This window comes from Callospermophilus lateralis, chromosome 5 (genome assembly GCF_048772815.1).
Source record: "Callospermophilus lateralis isolate mCalLat2 chromosome 5, mCalLat2.hap1, whole genome shotgun sequence".
In the NCBI taxonomy this organism is placed as follows: Eukaryota; Metazoa; Chordata; class Mammalia; order Rodentia; family Sciuridae; genus Callospermophilus; species Callospermophilus lateralis.
Window position 1 is genome coordinate 106,188,346 of NC_135309.1, and position 15,221 is coordinate 106,203,566.

Sequence of the window (15,221 nt, forward strand, 5' to 3'; positions counted from 1 at the left end):
TCTCCTGGTCCTCACACAGCCCCTTTCTTCCATTCCCCTCGTGCATTCCCCTGGCATTCGCGGGTCTCCTGCTCCAGCACAGTGAATATGGAAAGACCACCTAGACACAATATTTTGTAATATTATAACTCCAAGGATAAAAGAGAAGATCCTGAAAGATCCAGAAAGATAGAAACTTGTCACTGTTAATGACTTACACTTGCAGCATAACTATTAACCAAATCGCATATATAGAATAAAAAATTTCCTGTTGTGGGAATTGGTCTGTTTTGTTATTCCACTTTTGGTCCTGAAAGGGTTAGTTCACTAACCCTGTTGACTCAGTATCTTAGCACATTTACTGGTGACTTTTTTGTGCAATTTGTTTTGAGTTTTAGTTCCTCAAATATTTTCTCACAATTTCCCATTAAAGGACAAACTCAGAGCATTTGTATTTAAGTCACATGTTTTCTCATTCTCTTTCCAATTAGCTGGCTTTCTCCTTCCATTTGACCCCGACTCCGGATAAATTTCAAGGTAAGTAGGTGATCTCTCTGACAAAGGGACTTTTCTTCCACATTTAAACTTACGACCTCCCTTCTTTCTCTTGTTCTTGTTTCTTTCTTCAGAGGAAGGCTGGTATGGAAGAAAAAGGACAGGGGCTGAAGTGACCTAAACTTGAGTTTAAATCCTAGCTCCGTGACCATATTTACTTCAATGGCATTCTTGGTACTTATAGTCAAAGAGCATTGAAAAGGGCCTTGGCAATCATCTCTTCTCCCCAGAAATGATCTCACAGCCAGCAAAATTGACCAAAACTTTGTTGAGTCAATATATTGGTTCTGGATTCTCATGTGGGCCAGAGCGCCTTATGGGAAACAGCTGGTTTGTTGCAGCCCTGTGCTTATTTATCTCCAGGGAGGTCAAGAGCTTTGTGGCATTTATTGGCCAAACCTGAATGAAAGAAATTATTTATTAATGTAGTCTTATGCTAGGGTGTGAGTTAGACCAGGAGACAGCCCTATAGCATCTGGTTTATGTTTCCAAGTCTGGTTATACATCCTAGTTTGGGCCACTTGACTCCAAGGAGTATAAAAGACCCCTTCTTAGATGATTTATGGTTTTTGCTTTACGGTTATGCATCTGTTAATGGAATTTGAAGGCAGTGGATCTAAAACCAAAATAAATAACTAAATTGATTAAAAAAGAAATCCAGGCACAGAGGAAGTCAGTCAAGGGTACTGTATATTAGCTGGCATTGGCAAAAGTGAAAGTAAGTTAAAAAAGAGTCCTAGGTTGCCAAACCATGACCACTTCCTTCTGTATAGGGAAGGAACATGAAAGTGGGGACGATGTTTCTTTTGGTGGGACTATGACCCTCATCTTAGAGATGATCACTAAAGTGACTCTATAGGGAAAGGACATCAAGAGACAACTAAAAGTATAATTATTCAAAGAGATAAGTAAACTGTAGATTGACACAGAGAGCTTCTTAGATTATTGCTAATTTTATTTATTTTTTGTTTGTTTTTTGCTTTGTTTTTCATGATACTGGGGATTAAATATAGGGATGCTCCACCATCCATTTTTATTTTTATTTTTTAAATTTTTTTCGGGGGGTGAGTTACTGGGGATAGACCCAGTACTCACTCAACCACTGAGACACATCCTCAGCCCTATTTTGTATTTTATTTAGAGACAGGGTCTCACTGAGTTGCTTAGAACCTTGCTTTTGCTGAGGCTGGCTTTGAACTCATGATCCCTCCTGCTCAGCCTCCCAAGCCACTAGGATTACAGGTGTATGCCACCATGCCCAGCTAAAGTATATTTAATACACTAGTGACAAAGGAGCTCTTCCTTTTTTAAAGTACTGTCAAATGTTCTTTCACATGAAAGGCATGCTTGGTCTTGATAATGATCTTCAATTTGTTGCAGCTTTTGCAGAAATATGGGAAAATTCCAAATTGGTTGAGCTGGAAAAAATGGGGTACATAAAACATCATGTAAAGGAAAACTGTCAAACTATACCTATAGGTGAGATTACAGAAATGTTGAGATACAACCAAGCACCTTTGGACTGGTGACATGATGATACAAAGGTAGCCTAAATTTTATGCCTTTGACTTAAATGATGCTGTGATAAAGGTCCTCTAATTGCTTAGACTATGTGACCTGAATGTCAGGAGAACAGTGAAGAAAGGCTGTTGCCGACCAACTAGCTCATTTGATGTCAGTTGTGCTGAAATAATAAAAGATGAATAAACCCTCAGGACAAGTGAACTGAATGAATGTTCAGATGGATAATTACAAATGATATGAAAAGGCTGATTGTACCTCACTGGTCTACCATGGGCTGAACATATACAAAGCCCTGGATTCAGTCACCATGCTGAAAAACAAAATAGTACTAAGAAATGACATGAAAAAGGAGGAAAGAAATGGAGTTGCTGCTGAAATTTCAACACACCACTCTAAGATGATTCATTATGGTGGTTAGTCTGTCTGCTCCATTAATCCTTAAACTGTGAAAGAATCACCATGGATTTCTAATTTATACTAGCCTTGATGAATTAAAAAAAATTATGATGATTCAAAAGTGAAATCTACCGTCCTTTTAAAACAATGTGAGCTCAGTGGTTGAGTGCTGACCTGGCATGTGTGAGGTACTGAGTTTAATCCTTAGCACCACATAAAAATAAAGGTGTTGTGTCCATCTACAACTAAAACAAACAAACAATGTGATGTGAAGAAGAGGATGGTCAAGGTCTCTTGGTGCTGCCCCCTGGGGGCCTGATGATGTTTTACATTGTTATGGATAAAATAGCCTGCAGGTGGTAAAAAAAAATTATTGCCATTATTGGACCGTGGTGCATAATGTATTGTCATATCTAAACCTACTGATGAAAAGTTAAAGTACAATTAAATTAATTTTTATGATATGACAATGCAACTATAGGTTTAAGAAAAAAAATGTCTATACAAAATCTTGTACACAAGTGCACACAGCAGCATTCTTCATAATAGCCAAAAAAATGTAAATAAGCCAAATGTTGATAAATGGATAAATAAAATGTGGTATATCTATATAATGGAATATTATTTGACAACAAAGGAAATATGAAGTATTATGTATGCTACAACATGGATGAACCTTGAAAACATTATGCTAAGTGAATGCAACCATACATTAAGGACCACATATTGTACAATTTATATGAAATGTCCAGAATGGTAAATCTAGCAGAGACAGAAAGTAACCTAATGGTTGTCTAGAGCTAGGAGAGTTAGAGAAAAGTGGGAAACAACTGCTAAAGGGCATTTTTTTTGTGGGGGAGGTGATGAAACTACTTAAAAATCGAGTGTTTTCGATTTTTAAGGGTTGCATGAGTCTGAATATGCTAAAATCTCTGGAATTATATTTTAAACAGGTGAATATTATGATGTGTGGATTATATCCCAATAAAGCTGTGATTTAAAAATGAAAGATGGCAGGAATTAATGAGGAAAAAAATTGTGTTGTACTAGAATATAATTATGTTGTCCATAATTATTGTGCTATCTTTCCCTGATATATTATTGAAATGGACATGATGTCTGAATGGGGAATATGTCCCTTACCCATGCCTTTGAGGAAAAGGATTTCATGAAAATCTGGTCTTCATTTGATTTTATTTGGAGATGCTGGAATAGGGGTCTTTAGAATGACTCAAGCCTATTCAAGTGTTTCATTTGAAGCAATGCAGGATGTTTGGGAGATGTCAAGAGACTCAGCCCCAATTAAGGACATGTTAGATGCAGTTGTACTAATGATGATGAGTTCTTTGTTAAAAAATCTGGTATGGCCTGTGATATAAATTGATAATACAGGATATTCGTTGTGGACTACAGAGGATGAAATCCAGCTGTGCCTCCAATAGCTTCAGCCATGTCTGATGTGGTTTTTAAGAATGCAATATGGCCAGGCATGGTGGCACACACCTGTAACCCCAGTGGCTGAGGAAGCTGAGGCAAGAGGATCACAAGTTCAATTTTTTGAGGCTCTAAGTGATTTAGCAAGACCATATCTCAAAATAAAATAGCTGAGGATGTGACTCAGTGGCAAAGCAACCCTGGGTTCAATTCCTGGTGCCAAAAAAAAAAAAAAAAAAAAAAAAAGTACATTGAAGAAATTTATTTATTTATTTATTTATTTAGGTACTAGGAATTGAACCCAGGGCCACTTAATCAGTGAGATACATCCCCAGCCCTTTTTTATTTTTTATTTTGAGACAGGGTCTTGCTAAATTGCCGAAGCTGGCCTCAAACTTGTCATCCTCCTTCCTCAAGCTTGCTGAGTTGCTGGGATTACAGGCATATGCTATTGTGGGGCAGGACACTCAGAAAACACACCAAGTCCCAGTTTTGTCCAAATTGAACCAAATTGAATAGTCTTTATTAAGCCAGCCGGCCGGCAACTGCTCCCCACAGGACCCATAACTGTCTCTGTAGGAACAGCCCCAAGCCTGAGAATTTTAGGATATTTAAAGGTAAAAACTACATCTGGGTTGACGTTGCTGTAAGCAAGCAGGTACAGACGCTGGATTGGGCAGTCTGCAAGACAATGCAATGGCTACATTGGTATTTCTCACAGGACTTTGCAGGTTGGCATAACAGCAAGCAAGCAGAAGGGAAGGGGGTCAAAATGACACTAGTGGAGTACAAGTTAGAGAATAGGTCTAGACAATCTCTGACAAGGTACATTGTCCAAGATAAATGGAAAGCAAAGAGAACAATTTTACATTGTATAAGAATTGCTATTTTGTGTTGCCAGATATGCTATGCTAGGTAACTATTAATGGGTACAGAGGTGGGGCTTTCCCAAGGGAGAAGCATTTCTTACATGATATGGAGCCTCAGGGTAATATGGAGTCTGTTTGGTCATTGCCCATATAGCCTGCCCCATAACAATGCCACAGCCCTGTCTGAAGAAATATATTTATTAATGTGATAATACCTTATAATTTTTAATTAGGAAAATAGCTTATGAAATAAAATGTATCACACACATAATGGTAAGTATAGTAGGTCACAGCTTGGGTACAGAGCACTGCCATTTTGAAAGTGAGCACAATTAGAAAGTAAAAGCAATTAAAATAATAACTTTTAAAAAATCTAAGCCATCATGGTGATGTATACCTGTAATCTCAGCTACCCGGGAAGCTAAGGCAAGAGGACAGAAAATTTGAGACCAGTCTCAGCAATTTAGCAAGACATTTTTTTCAAAATGAAAAGTAAAAAAAGGGCTTGGTGGGGGGGGCAGCTCAGAGGTAGTGCACCCCCAGGTTTAATCCCTAATACCAGAAAAATTAAAACAAACAGACAAGAAGCTAAATAATTTTATCAAATTACCACTACTGGACTATAACATTTTGTATATATTTTCCCTTAACACAAATGTAAATTTATGTCCATGTTACTGCATGTGTCCATGATGGACATTTGGAAGGTTTCATGAGTAGAGCCAGATCTGTCTTACTGAGCCAGATCCTCGGTGCCTACACAGTGCTTAACACACAAGTGAGCATTTAGCAAATATTTGTGGGTTGATAAAGTGGATGAGCACTGACATTGTCCAAACAATTTTTTTTTTTGCCTTGAAAATCCAGGTAATTTCTGAATTCCTTCAAGTTCTGCCTTCTTCAGAAACAGTGAGGCAAGGCTGTTTATGGTAAAAGTATACCATAGCCAATCAACCTCCTTTTGTCCCTTTTTTCAGAAAATGGCCACTGAGGGGAAGGCCTCTGAGGAGAGGATTTCTCAATTTGATTATGATTTGCTCCCAGAGCTGAGTACCCTTCTGGGCATAGATGCAGTTCAGATGGCAAAGGAAATGGAAGAAAATGAAGAGAAAATCCGAGCGAAAATGCAGAAAGGCTTTAACTCACAAATGCGCAGTGAAGTCAAAAGGTTAAAGACTTTCATGACCTACGAGTCATATAGTTCATGGATACCATCAGAGATGGCAGCAGCTGGGTTTTACTTCACTGGGGTAAAATCTGGGATTCAGTGCTTCTGCTGTAGCTTAATCCTCTTTGGTACCAGCCTCAGAAAACCTCCCATAGAAAATCACAAGAAATTTCGTCCACACTGTGAGTTCCTTCTGGGCAAAGATGTTGGTAACATTGCCAAGTATGACGTAAGGGTGAAGAATCCAGGGAAGAAGCTGAGAGGGGACAAAGCAAGGTACCACAATGAGGAGACCAGACTCGAATCCTTCAAGAACTGGCCATTTTATGCCCATGGGACATCCCCACATGCCCTCTCAGCTGCGGGCTTCATCTTTACAGGTAACTTGAAATCTTTTTCTGAAGTGTTTCTCTAAAGTGTTTAACTTCCATATTCTGGTGGCATTTCTCAATATTTTATGAACCCTCACTTGTTAAGTATGTTGTATCCAATATGAAGTCTGTTTTATTAAAATTGAACTTCAAGTCTGGGCCTGATGGTGCACACCTGTAATCCCAGAGGCTTGGGAGGCTGAGGCAGGAGAATAGCAAATTCAAAGCGAGTCTCAGCAATTTAGCAAGGCCTAAGCAACTCAGAGAGACCCCGTCTCTAAATAAAATATAAAAAAGGCTGGGGACGTGGCTCAGTGGTTAAGTGTCTCTGGGTTTAAAAAAAAAAAAAAAAATTAACTTCAAGCACGACATGTTGGAGCATACCTGTAATCCCATCAACTGGGAAAGCGGAAGCAGGCTGATTGCAAGATAAGGCCCACCTCAGCAATTTAGTGAGAACTTGTCTCAAAATAAAAAATAAAAATGGCTGGGTATATAGCTTAGTAGTAGAGTGTTCCAGGGTTCAATCCCCAGTACTGAAAAAAAATTAATTAATTTAAATAAGTTAATAAAATTCAACTTCAGCAATTTTGTTTTGATTTTGCATTTAGCACAATGTGTATTAATTTGTCAAGTATATAGAAAATAAGAATGTTACTGGTCCTTAAATTTGACCTTAGGTAATATTGGTTTTATTATTGTTATTATTATTATTAGTAGTAGTAGTAGTAGTGGTAGTAGTACTAGTACTGGGGATTGAAGCCAGAGGTGCTTAACTACTGAACCACATCCCTAGCCCTTTTTTTGTATTTTATTAGAGACAGGGTCCCTGGGTTGCTGAGGCTGGCTTTGAACTCATAATCTCCTCCTGTCTCAGCCTCCCGAGCCCCTGGGATTACAGGCATGCGCCACCATCATGCCCAGCTTTCATTTTTTATTTTGAGACCATGCCTTGCTAATTTGCTTAGGGTCTCGCTAAATTGCTGAGACTGATCTCAAACCTGTGATCCTTTTGCCCTAGCCTCCCAAGTTGCTGGGATTACAGGTGTGCACCACCATGCCTGGCTTGTTTACTTTAATCTTAAATCTTACTCGAGTAACATATAGGGCAAAACGCATTTCAGAGCATGGCACCTTGAATTGCCGTAGTCATGCCATAGATGTTCTGATGGATGTGATTGAGAATTCTAAGAACAGATATCATTTACTGAGTACTTACTTCATGCTAGGCACAGAATGAGCACTAATTCTAATCCAACTAATATGCCCCTTTTCCTCAGATTTCAGTTATTTTTTATTGAGCTCAAATAATTAAGAAATGTGCCTGCATTTCTGCTGGGAGCCATCAGCCAAGTAGGTATGACAAATTCCTTGCCAGCTTACTCCCATGCTGTCTAGTGGAAGGACTTCTGAAAGGTGACCTTGCTCAAGGACCAGGGCAGGATCCGTGTTTAGGGTGTTCCCCCTTTAGAATAGGGCAGTTTAGCATAATAGGAGAGTAGGGTGTTTCCCCTTTAGAATAGGGCGGTTTAGTAATAGGAGATTAGGGTGTTCCTCTTTTGGAATAGGGCGTATCCTGCTGCTGAGTTCCTCTTGAGTGCTTAGGGTCAGACAGTATATTTTGAGAGACAGAAGCCCATGCGGTGTGGATTTAGGCAGGAGAGGATTTGGGCAGAGAACGGAGTGGATTTGGGCAGAGAACGTGGATTCCCCCAGAACGTGTTTGTAGACGGCCGGTGTGAGTTCGGGAATAAAGAATTGCTGTTTGAATCTACAAGCTGTGTGGAGACTCGTGATTTGTGCCCAGCCGAGAGACTGCGGCACATTTCTACAGAAATGGCATAGCAAAAGTCAAACTTAGATCTTCTCACTGATGTTTGTCCACTTCTCCATCATTTTGGTTCTGAGAGGTTGAAGAGCAAAATGTTATTCATGCCAGCCCCGGGAAGCACCTGGGGCAGCATGTTGAGTTCTATAGCTTAAGGTCCTCTGTGAAGGATAGCTATGGCCAAGGGGTCACTTTCCAGAGCTCAAAAGTGGTCATTTAAGGCAGGACTATGAAATGGAGATTGAGCCAGAGTGTTGTGAGAGGACAGGCAAGATGGAGCATGTCTTGTTCATACACAAAATGATCACCTCTGGTGGCATTGCTGGGTGATCAAAACATTTTCTTTCACCTGTAGGTGAAAGGGACACTGTGCAGTGTTTTTCCTGTGGTGGATGCTTAGGAGACTGGGAAGAAGGAGACAATCCTTGGAAGGAACATGCCAAGTGGTTCCCCAAGTAAGTAGATAAGTATTTTCTGATAAAATTTTTCAGTTTTGAAAAAAAAACAGACAAAATTAAAGACAAAAGAGCCACCTTGCTGGAGTATCAGTTTTGATCTTTCCCTATCCAAAACTGGAGTACCCCAGAATTATTCTATCCTTTCATTCCCAGCTTCTCTTCTGCAATTGGGGTAAGCCTGGTCACAGTGTAAAAAAAAAAAAAATTGAATTATGTAATTTTAAACAGTTTATAAATGTTGTTTTATTACCCCCAATACAAAGATAAGTTTTGCCAAGTTGAAGATTCATGATTTGCCTCAATTAATAAACAAGATACTTTGCATAGAGATGGTGTAAAATGGTTTATAGAAGAAGTTAGAAAGTAAATAACAATGTTTGAAACAATCTTACAAATGGTTTCACATACTGCTGATATATGCCAAATGAAAATGTTTCATTTCAAAAACTTGAGAATTTCTTTTTAAATTGCAATTGTCTTTATTTAGAAAAGGAAACATATTTTAGTTATTTTTAATACTAATTAGTGTCTTCAACATGACTTTCTCTGTTTCTACCACAGATTAATTTCTTTAAAGTTTTTTAAAAAGTTTTTTAATAAAGTTTTTTATTTAGCCACCTGTCAACATGTGGCTAAATCATATTTCATCTATCTCCTGCCCATCTCCCCTGGAAATAATATTAACTAGGTTATTTTAAAGCAAATCCCAGATATTACATGATCCATAATATTTTAATACTCTTAATATTTTAGTGTGAAACTCTGAATTATGAGTGCCTTTTTAAAAACCACAATCACAATATCATTATCTCTCTTTAAAGAAGATGACCATTAATTCTCAATGTAATCCAATCTGAGTCAGTAATCAATGCTCACCTCTCTCCTCTTGAGATTTTAATTTATAGATTTCATTCTTCCCTGTCTTTTCTTCCTTGTCATTTATTTATTAAAGAAGCCACATATGGGGCTGGGGTTGTGGCTCAGCAGCAGAGCACTCACCTAGCACATTTGAGGCCCTGGGTTCAAGCCTCAGCACCACATAAAAATAACTAAATAAAATAATGGTATTGTGTCCAGCTACAACTAAAAAAATAAATTAAAAAAAAAAAGAAGCCACATATGGCTGAGAATGTAGCTCAGTGGTAGATGATTTGCCTAGTCTTTGTGAGGCCCTGGGTTCAATCCCCAGAACTGCCAAAAAATAGAAACAAAAAAATAGAAAACCATACAAGCTATATAGGGACTTGTTTGATGATCTATATAGGAAAAGATCTAAACCAAACAGTAGATACCCCTGGGTTTGGTTTTGTCTATGTGTGAGGTGGTATGGGATTGTTTGAAGATTTAATTAAATAACTACACATGCTGTCAATATGGAAATAAAGAATAATTACATCTGAACAATGATAATTCTCACAAGTAAGTTTCAGGGTAAAAATTTTTGACAGCTCTATTGAAAATTCAATAATTCAATATATTTTTAATACATATTCATTGGGATATAGGACAACTGTATCACACTATTGGGTAATTTTTAATTATTTTTTATTATAGATGTGAATATCTTCAAAGTAAGAAATCCTCAGATGAAATTGCCCAGTATATTGAAAGCTACAAGGGATTTGTTGATGTAACGGTAAATTAGAACAGCAAAATTTTTCCCAAAGTGTCTTTGGTTGCCTAGTAATATCTGAATCACAAGGTGGGAAGCATTCTTTTTGTGTCATGGATTCTATTTCTTTTTTCTGTCCTTTCATTCCCAGCTTCTCTTCTGCAAAAAAAAAAAAAAAAAAAAAAAAATCACATTCTTTTGTTAATTGCAAGCCCCTAGAATTTCTTTTTCTGGGACTGCCTTCTTTATTTTTTTTTAATTAACTATTTATATTTATATATGACAGCAGAATACATTACAATTCTTATTACATATATAGAGCACAATGTTTCATATCTCTGGCTGTATAAAAAGTATATTCCACACCAATTCGTGTCTTCATACATGTACTTTGGATAATGATGATCATCACATTCCACCATCACTTATAATCCCATACCCCCTCCCTTCCCCTCCAACCCCTCTGGGACTGGCTTTTAATTGGCTCTGCCTGCCTTCCCCATAGTCTTTGCTCTTTTGCTGAGGCCATTCCCCCAGCTTCTTGGAGCTGACCACTTGCAAATGCCTGAGTAAGTTCTTCTGATGAGAGACCATCATCCACAGAGGGTCTTCCACTTGGTTATTTAGTTAGCCTCAATCAGTAAGGACGTCCTAGTGGCAGGTGACAGGAAACCCAACCCAAACTGGCTTAAATAAAAAAGAATTGATTGGCTAACAGGACACAGAAGACTGGAACCCAGCAGAGAACCTGGACTAAGAGTCGGGGAGGAGGGGTGATTCTTCAGGCAATTTTCCCAGAAAAATCTGTTGCTAAATACCTAATGCACTTCTGAATTTTGTTTCCTTCCTCTGTCCTGTACTTCTTCATTAGTCAAAACGAATCTGCGGTATCTAAATGCGCTTCTGTTTCTGAGTCAAGTCTCTTGAAAAAGGGACCCTGACAAGGTTTCCTGTTGGGTATGTTATGGAGTTGAGGTCTTTTGAGAAACTGAGGCACCATGAAGACCCCCTCTTCAAACCCTGATTCTTGAGATCAAGTCAGAAAGATTTCAGACATGTCACTCAGCCTCACAGGAATGAGTTTATTGAAAGGATAGGAAAAAGGAGGGGAGTGGGTCCTTTCAGAAAGGAAAGGGACAATTTGCCTCTCCTGCACTCCAATTTTATTCCCAGAGAAGTTTCCAGAGAGTTCCGCCCAGGTCTACCTCTTGACTTTTGACTGACAGCAGAGTGACATCAGACTTTTAAGTTCCCACTGCCATGGCAACTCTAGGTCACCTTGGCCCATGCTGACCAGTTCTAATTGGATTCTTAACCATATATTCTTACAGACTTTATCATTAGGAGAAACTACCCTTATCTCTTAGAGTTTCACAATCTGATCACAAAAGTCTCTTCCTTCAGGGTATCTCGGGTTCTTCTCATCAACATTATTTTGGACATGCGTTTCTCCTGCAGTAAACGGGTAGTTTGCTGAGGAATGTGACATATCCTGTCCACTGAGGTCAGGCAGGGCTGCAGGCAAATTGCCTCTCGGAAAAGAAAGCATGTAGGGGTCAGCACAGTGGGCCCATCTTACAGAATTATTCTCTTAGCCTCATGTTCCCACGGTTCAGGTCTGTCTGTCCCCTAACAGGTACAGGTAAACAGTCACTGAAGACACATTCAGCATTAAGAGAATTAATTAAAAGAATGCTTCTCCAACAACTCTGCCCTTTTTATTTAATAGATTCTTCATGGTGTATATGGGGGTTCTTCAGTTCTTATTCACAAATAGGTATATATAAGCTAAATAATCAATAACATGAATTTAATCTTCCTCAGGGAGAACATTTTGTGAATTCCTGGTTTAAAAGAGAATTTCTTATGGCATCAGGTAAAAACTCAGAAATATTCCAAAGGCTTTGCTTATTTATTTCTTCTTTGGCATTTTGATTCCCATCATTTTTTTTTTAACCCTCCAGCTCCTCATTTTACAGCACTTTCTCCCCACCCCCACCCCCCATTTTCCCTCCCTCCCCCCCTCTTTGTGGTACTGGGGATTTTACCTAGGGTCACTTAACCACTGAGCTATATCGCCAGCCCACTTTTACACTAAGTCACTAAGTTGCTTAGGGACTTGCTAAATTGCTGAGGCTGGCTTTAAAAACTCGGGATACCTCCTTAATTTTTTTTTTTTTTTTTTTTTTTTTTTTTTAGTTGTAGATGGACACAATAACTTTATTTAGTTATTTTTTTATGAGGTGCTGAAGATCAAACACAGTGCCTCACGCATGCTAGGCAAGCGCTCTACCACCGAGCCACAACCCCAATCCCTTAACTGTCTTTTTATTTCTAATTTTTTGTTTTTTTTAGTTATAGATGAACATAATATATTTATTTTACTTGTTTATTTTTATGTGGTGCTGAGGATCAAACCCAGTGCCTCACACGTGCAAGGCAAGCACTCTGCCACTGAGCTACAGCCCCAGTCTCCCTTAACTGTCTTTTAAGAATCATTTTCATAAAGAGATTTCTGCGCTTATAGAGAAACGTGGGTTTAGTATAGATGAACATAGGGAAATACAGTAGGATTTGTTCCTTAACTGCCATTTCCTTGAAAACAACTGAATTTCCAGATAAAATGTCTTGAAATCATTTTTAAGTAGCTCAATGTGCTTTTAAGAAGTTAGAGCCAGGCATGGTGGCACACACTATAATCCCAGTGACTGGGGAGGCTGAGGCAGGAGGATCACAAATTTGAGGCCAGCCTCAGCAATTTAGCAAGGCACTGTCTCAAAATAAAGAATAAAAATGGCTGTGGAGGGCTAGGGCTATTGCTCAGCAGCAGAGCGCTTGTGTGAGGCACTAGGTTCGAATCTCAGAACCACATAAGAATAAACAAATAAAATAAAGGCATTCTGTCCATCAACAACTACAAAATTTTTTTTAAAAAATGGCTGTGGATGTAACTCAGTAGTAGAACACCGCTGGGTTCAATCCTCAGTATCAAAAAGAAAAAAAAAAGTTAAGGAATATTCATATTAAAAGTGAAATAACAGTAAGAACCCAAGAGTTAAGTGGAACACTGGAACAAGCTTTTGTTGTAAGGAAATTTGCAGAACAAAGGTAATATAAACTTATTTTTCAAAACCTCTCAGCATGCTAAAGATAGGAATCAAAGGTCAGGGCTAGTCTGAGGCAGAAAGTCTAAAGGAGGCTACCAAGAGTGTATATCCCAAAGAGCAAGAAATAAAACTGCCTGTTCTTAAGGGAGCTTACAAGGAAAACTATCTTTTTAAAATCTTGACACTGACTTTGGAAGGAAGGAAATCTACTCGAGCTTTTTCTTATTTTATTCTGGTGTTAGATGATGAAGAAATAATTTTAAAATATATCTTACTATATAAAATTTCAAACATATACAGAAATTAGACAACTGAATTTATACTCATGCAATATCCAACATTCTGCTTCAGCCATTCTTATGTGATAGTCTTGCTTCATCCACATCATGTCTGACTTCCTAACCAATCCCATTATTTTGAAACAAACTCAACATGTCAGATCAATCCTTCTGTAAATATGGAGGGATAACTTGAATTTTGCAATATCAAAGCTTGCTGGTCTCACCCTTTCTTTATTCTAGCTTATTGCAATGACAGTGTCTTTGCTAATGAAGAACTACGGCTGGACACTTTTAAGAAATGGCCCCACAAATCAGGTCTGAAAACTGCAGCTTTGGCTAGAGCAGGTCTTTTCTACACAGGTGAGTCGGTGGTTGGTAACTTCTCGCTTCTTCGACCATTTAAATCCCAAATAGACCTTATGATTCTGGACTTGCTATCCCTTTTCTGCATCATTCCTTCCAGATTACTTTCCTTGCTCATCATAAATCTCTCTCAGTTTTCCCTACTTCCCTTAGGAGGTAGAACCTTGAGATCCAGATTAACAATGAATAGAAGTAGTCTGGGATAATTATTGCATCTTTTCCTTTCTATATATTACTTTCCCCAGCCCCAGGAGACTGTCACAGAACACTTTTGCTTATTATTCTTTAACCACAACTTAGGTGGACATAATTTCCTGTAAGAGAGGCTAGGAAACTTAATATTTGTCTTGGATAGCAATGTGCCTAGCTAAGAATTGAAGTTTCTATTTCTATGGGAGAATGGGAGAGACTGGGAATATGGAAAACAATTTTGGCTACACTCTGCTTGGAAAAGAAAATCAGGAAATTCATCTGCATGATTTGAAAGCATGAAGAATCTTCCACCAGTTCCTTGTATTCTCTAGCTTGTGGTCATCAGGCAGCTCCACTCTGTAATCCACAAAGCTTTTTGCCCTCAGTCAAATTTTTGCCTGAGCTGCCCTTCAACAGATGAATGAATAAAGAAAATGTGGTATATATACAAAATGAAATATAACTCAGCCTTAAAGAAGAATAAAATTATGACTTTTACTGGTATATGGATAGAACTGGAGAGTATAATGCTAAGTGAACTAAGCCTATCACCCCAAACCAAAGGCTGAATGTTCTGTCTGATATGTTGATGTTAACTCATAATGGGCGGGAAGGAGGGTGGAGGTGAAGTTCACTGGATTTGAACTTGATTAGGGCAGAGTAGGAGGAAAGAAGGGGGGATGGGAATGGTAAAGACAAAACAAATTGGACATAACTTTTCTATGTTCATATATGAATACATGACCAGTGTAACTCCACATCATGTACAACCACAAGAATGGAGAGGTATACTCCATGTATGTGTAATATGTCTAAATACATTCTATTGTCATGTATAACTAAAAAGAACAAATGAAAAATTAAAAAATAAAAAGATTAAAAAAAAATTGTTTTGCCTGAGGGACAACAGGGGGAATAGGGTAAAACTATTCGACCTTTCCTAGGAACCTTGCTGGTCTTCCTCAGACCAAGTGTACCCGAATTACAGCAGAATTTTATTTAACTGTTTAACTAAAATATTTTAGGTATCACAAATATAAAAGGACAGCTCAGACAGGAGAAAGTGACTGTCACTTTATCTAAC

The 15,221-nt window shown here is 38.3% G+C and overlaps 1 protein-coding gene across 3 annotated transcripts in view; it reads left to right on the plus strand.

Moving 5' to 3' along the window:
* Positions 1–5,737: 5,737 nt before the first annotated feature.
* Positions 5,738–15,221, plus strand: part of Naip (NLR family apoptosis inhibitory protein) — a 30,089-nt gene continuing 20,605 nt past the window's right edge. For 2 of the 3 annotated variants that reach the window (XM_076856070.2, XM_076856071.1), the window contains exons 1-5: positions 5,738–6,305; positions 8,480–8,579; positions 10,137–10,218; positions 12,019–12,070; positions 13,823–13,950. In XM_076856070.2, the coding sequence (XP_076712185.1) occupies positions 5,738–6,305; positions 8,480–8,579; positions 10,137–10,218; positions 12,019–12,070; positions 13,823–13,950 (930 nt within the window). The remainder of the gene's footprint in view (positions 6,306–8,479; positions 8,580–10,136; positions 10,219–12,018; positions 12,071–13,822; positions 13,951–15,221) is intronic. The other variant, XM_076856069.2, reaches the window with a different exon arrangement.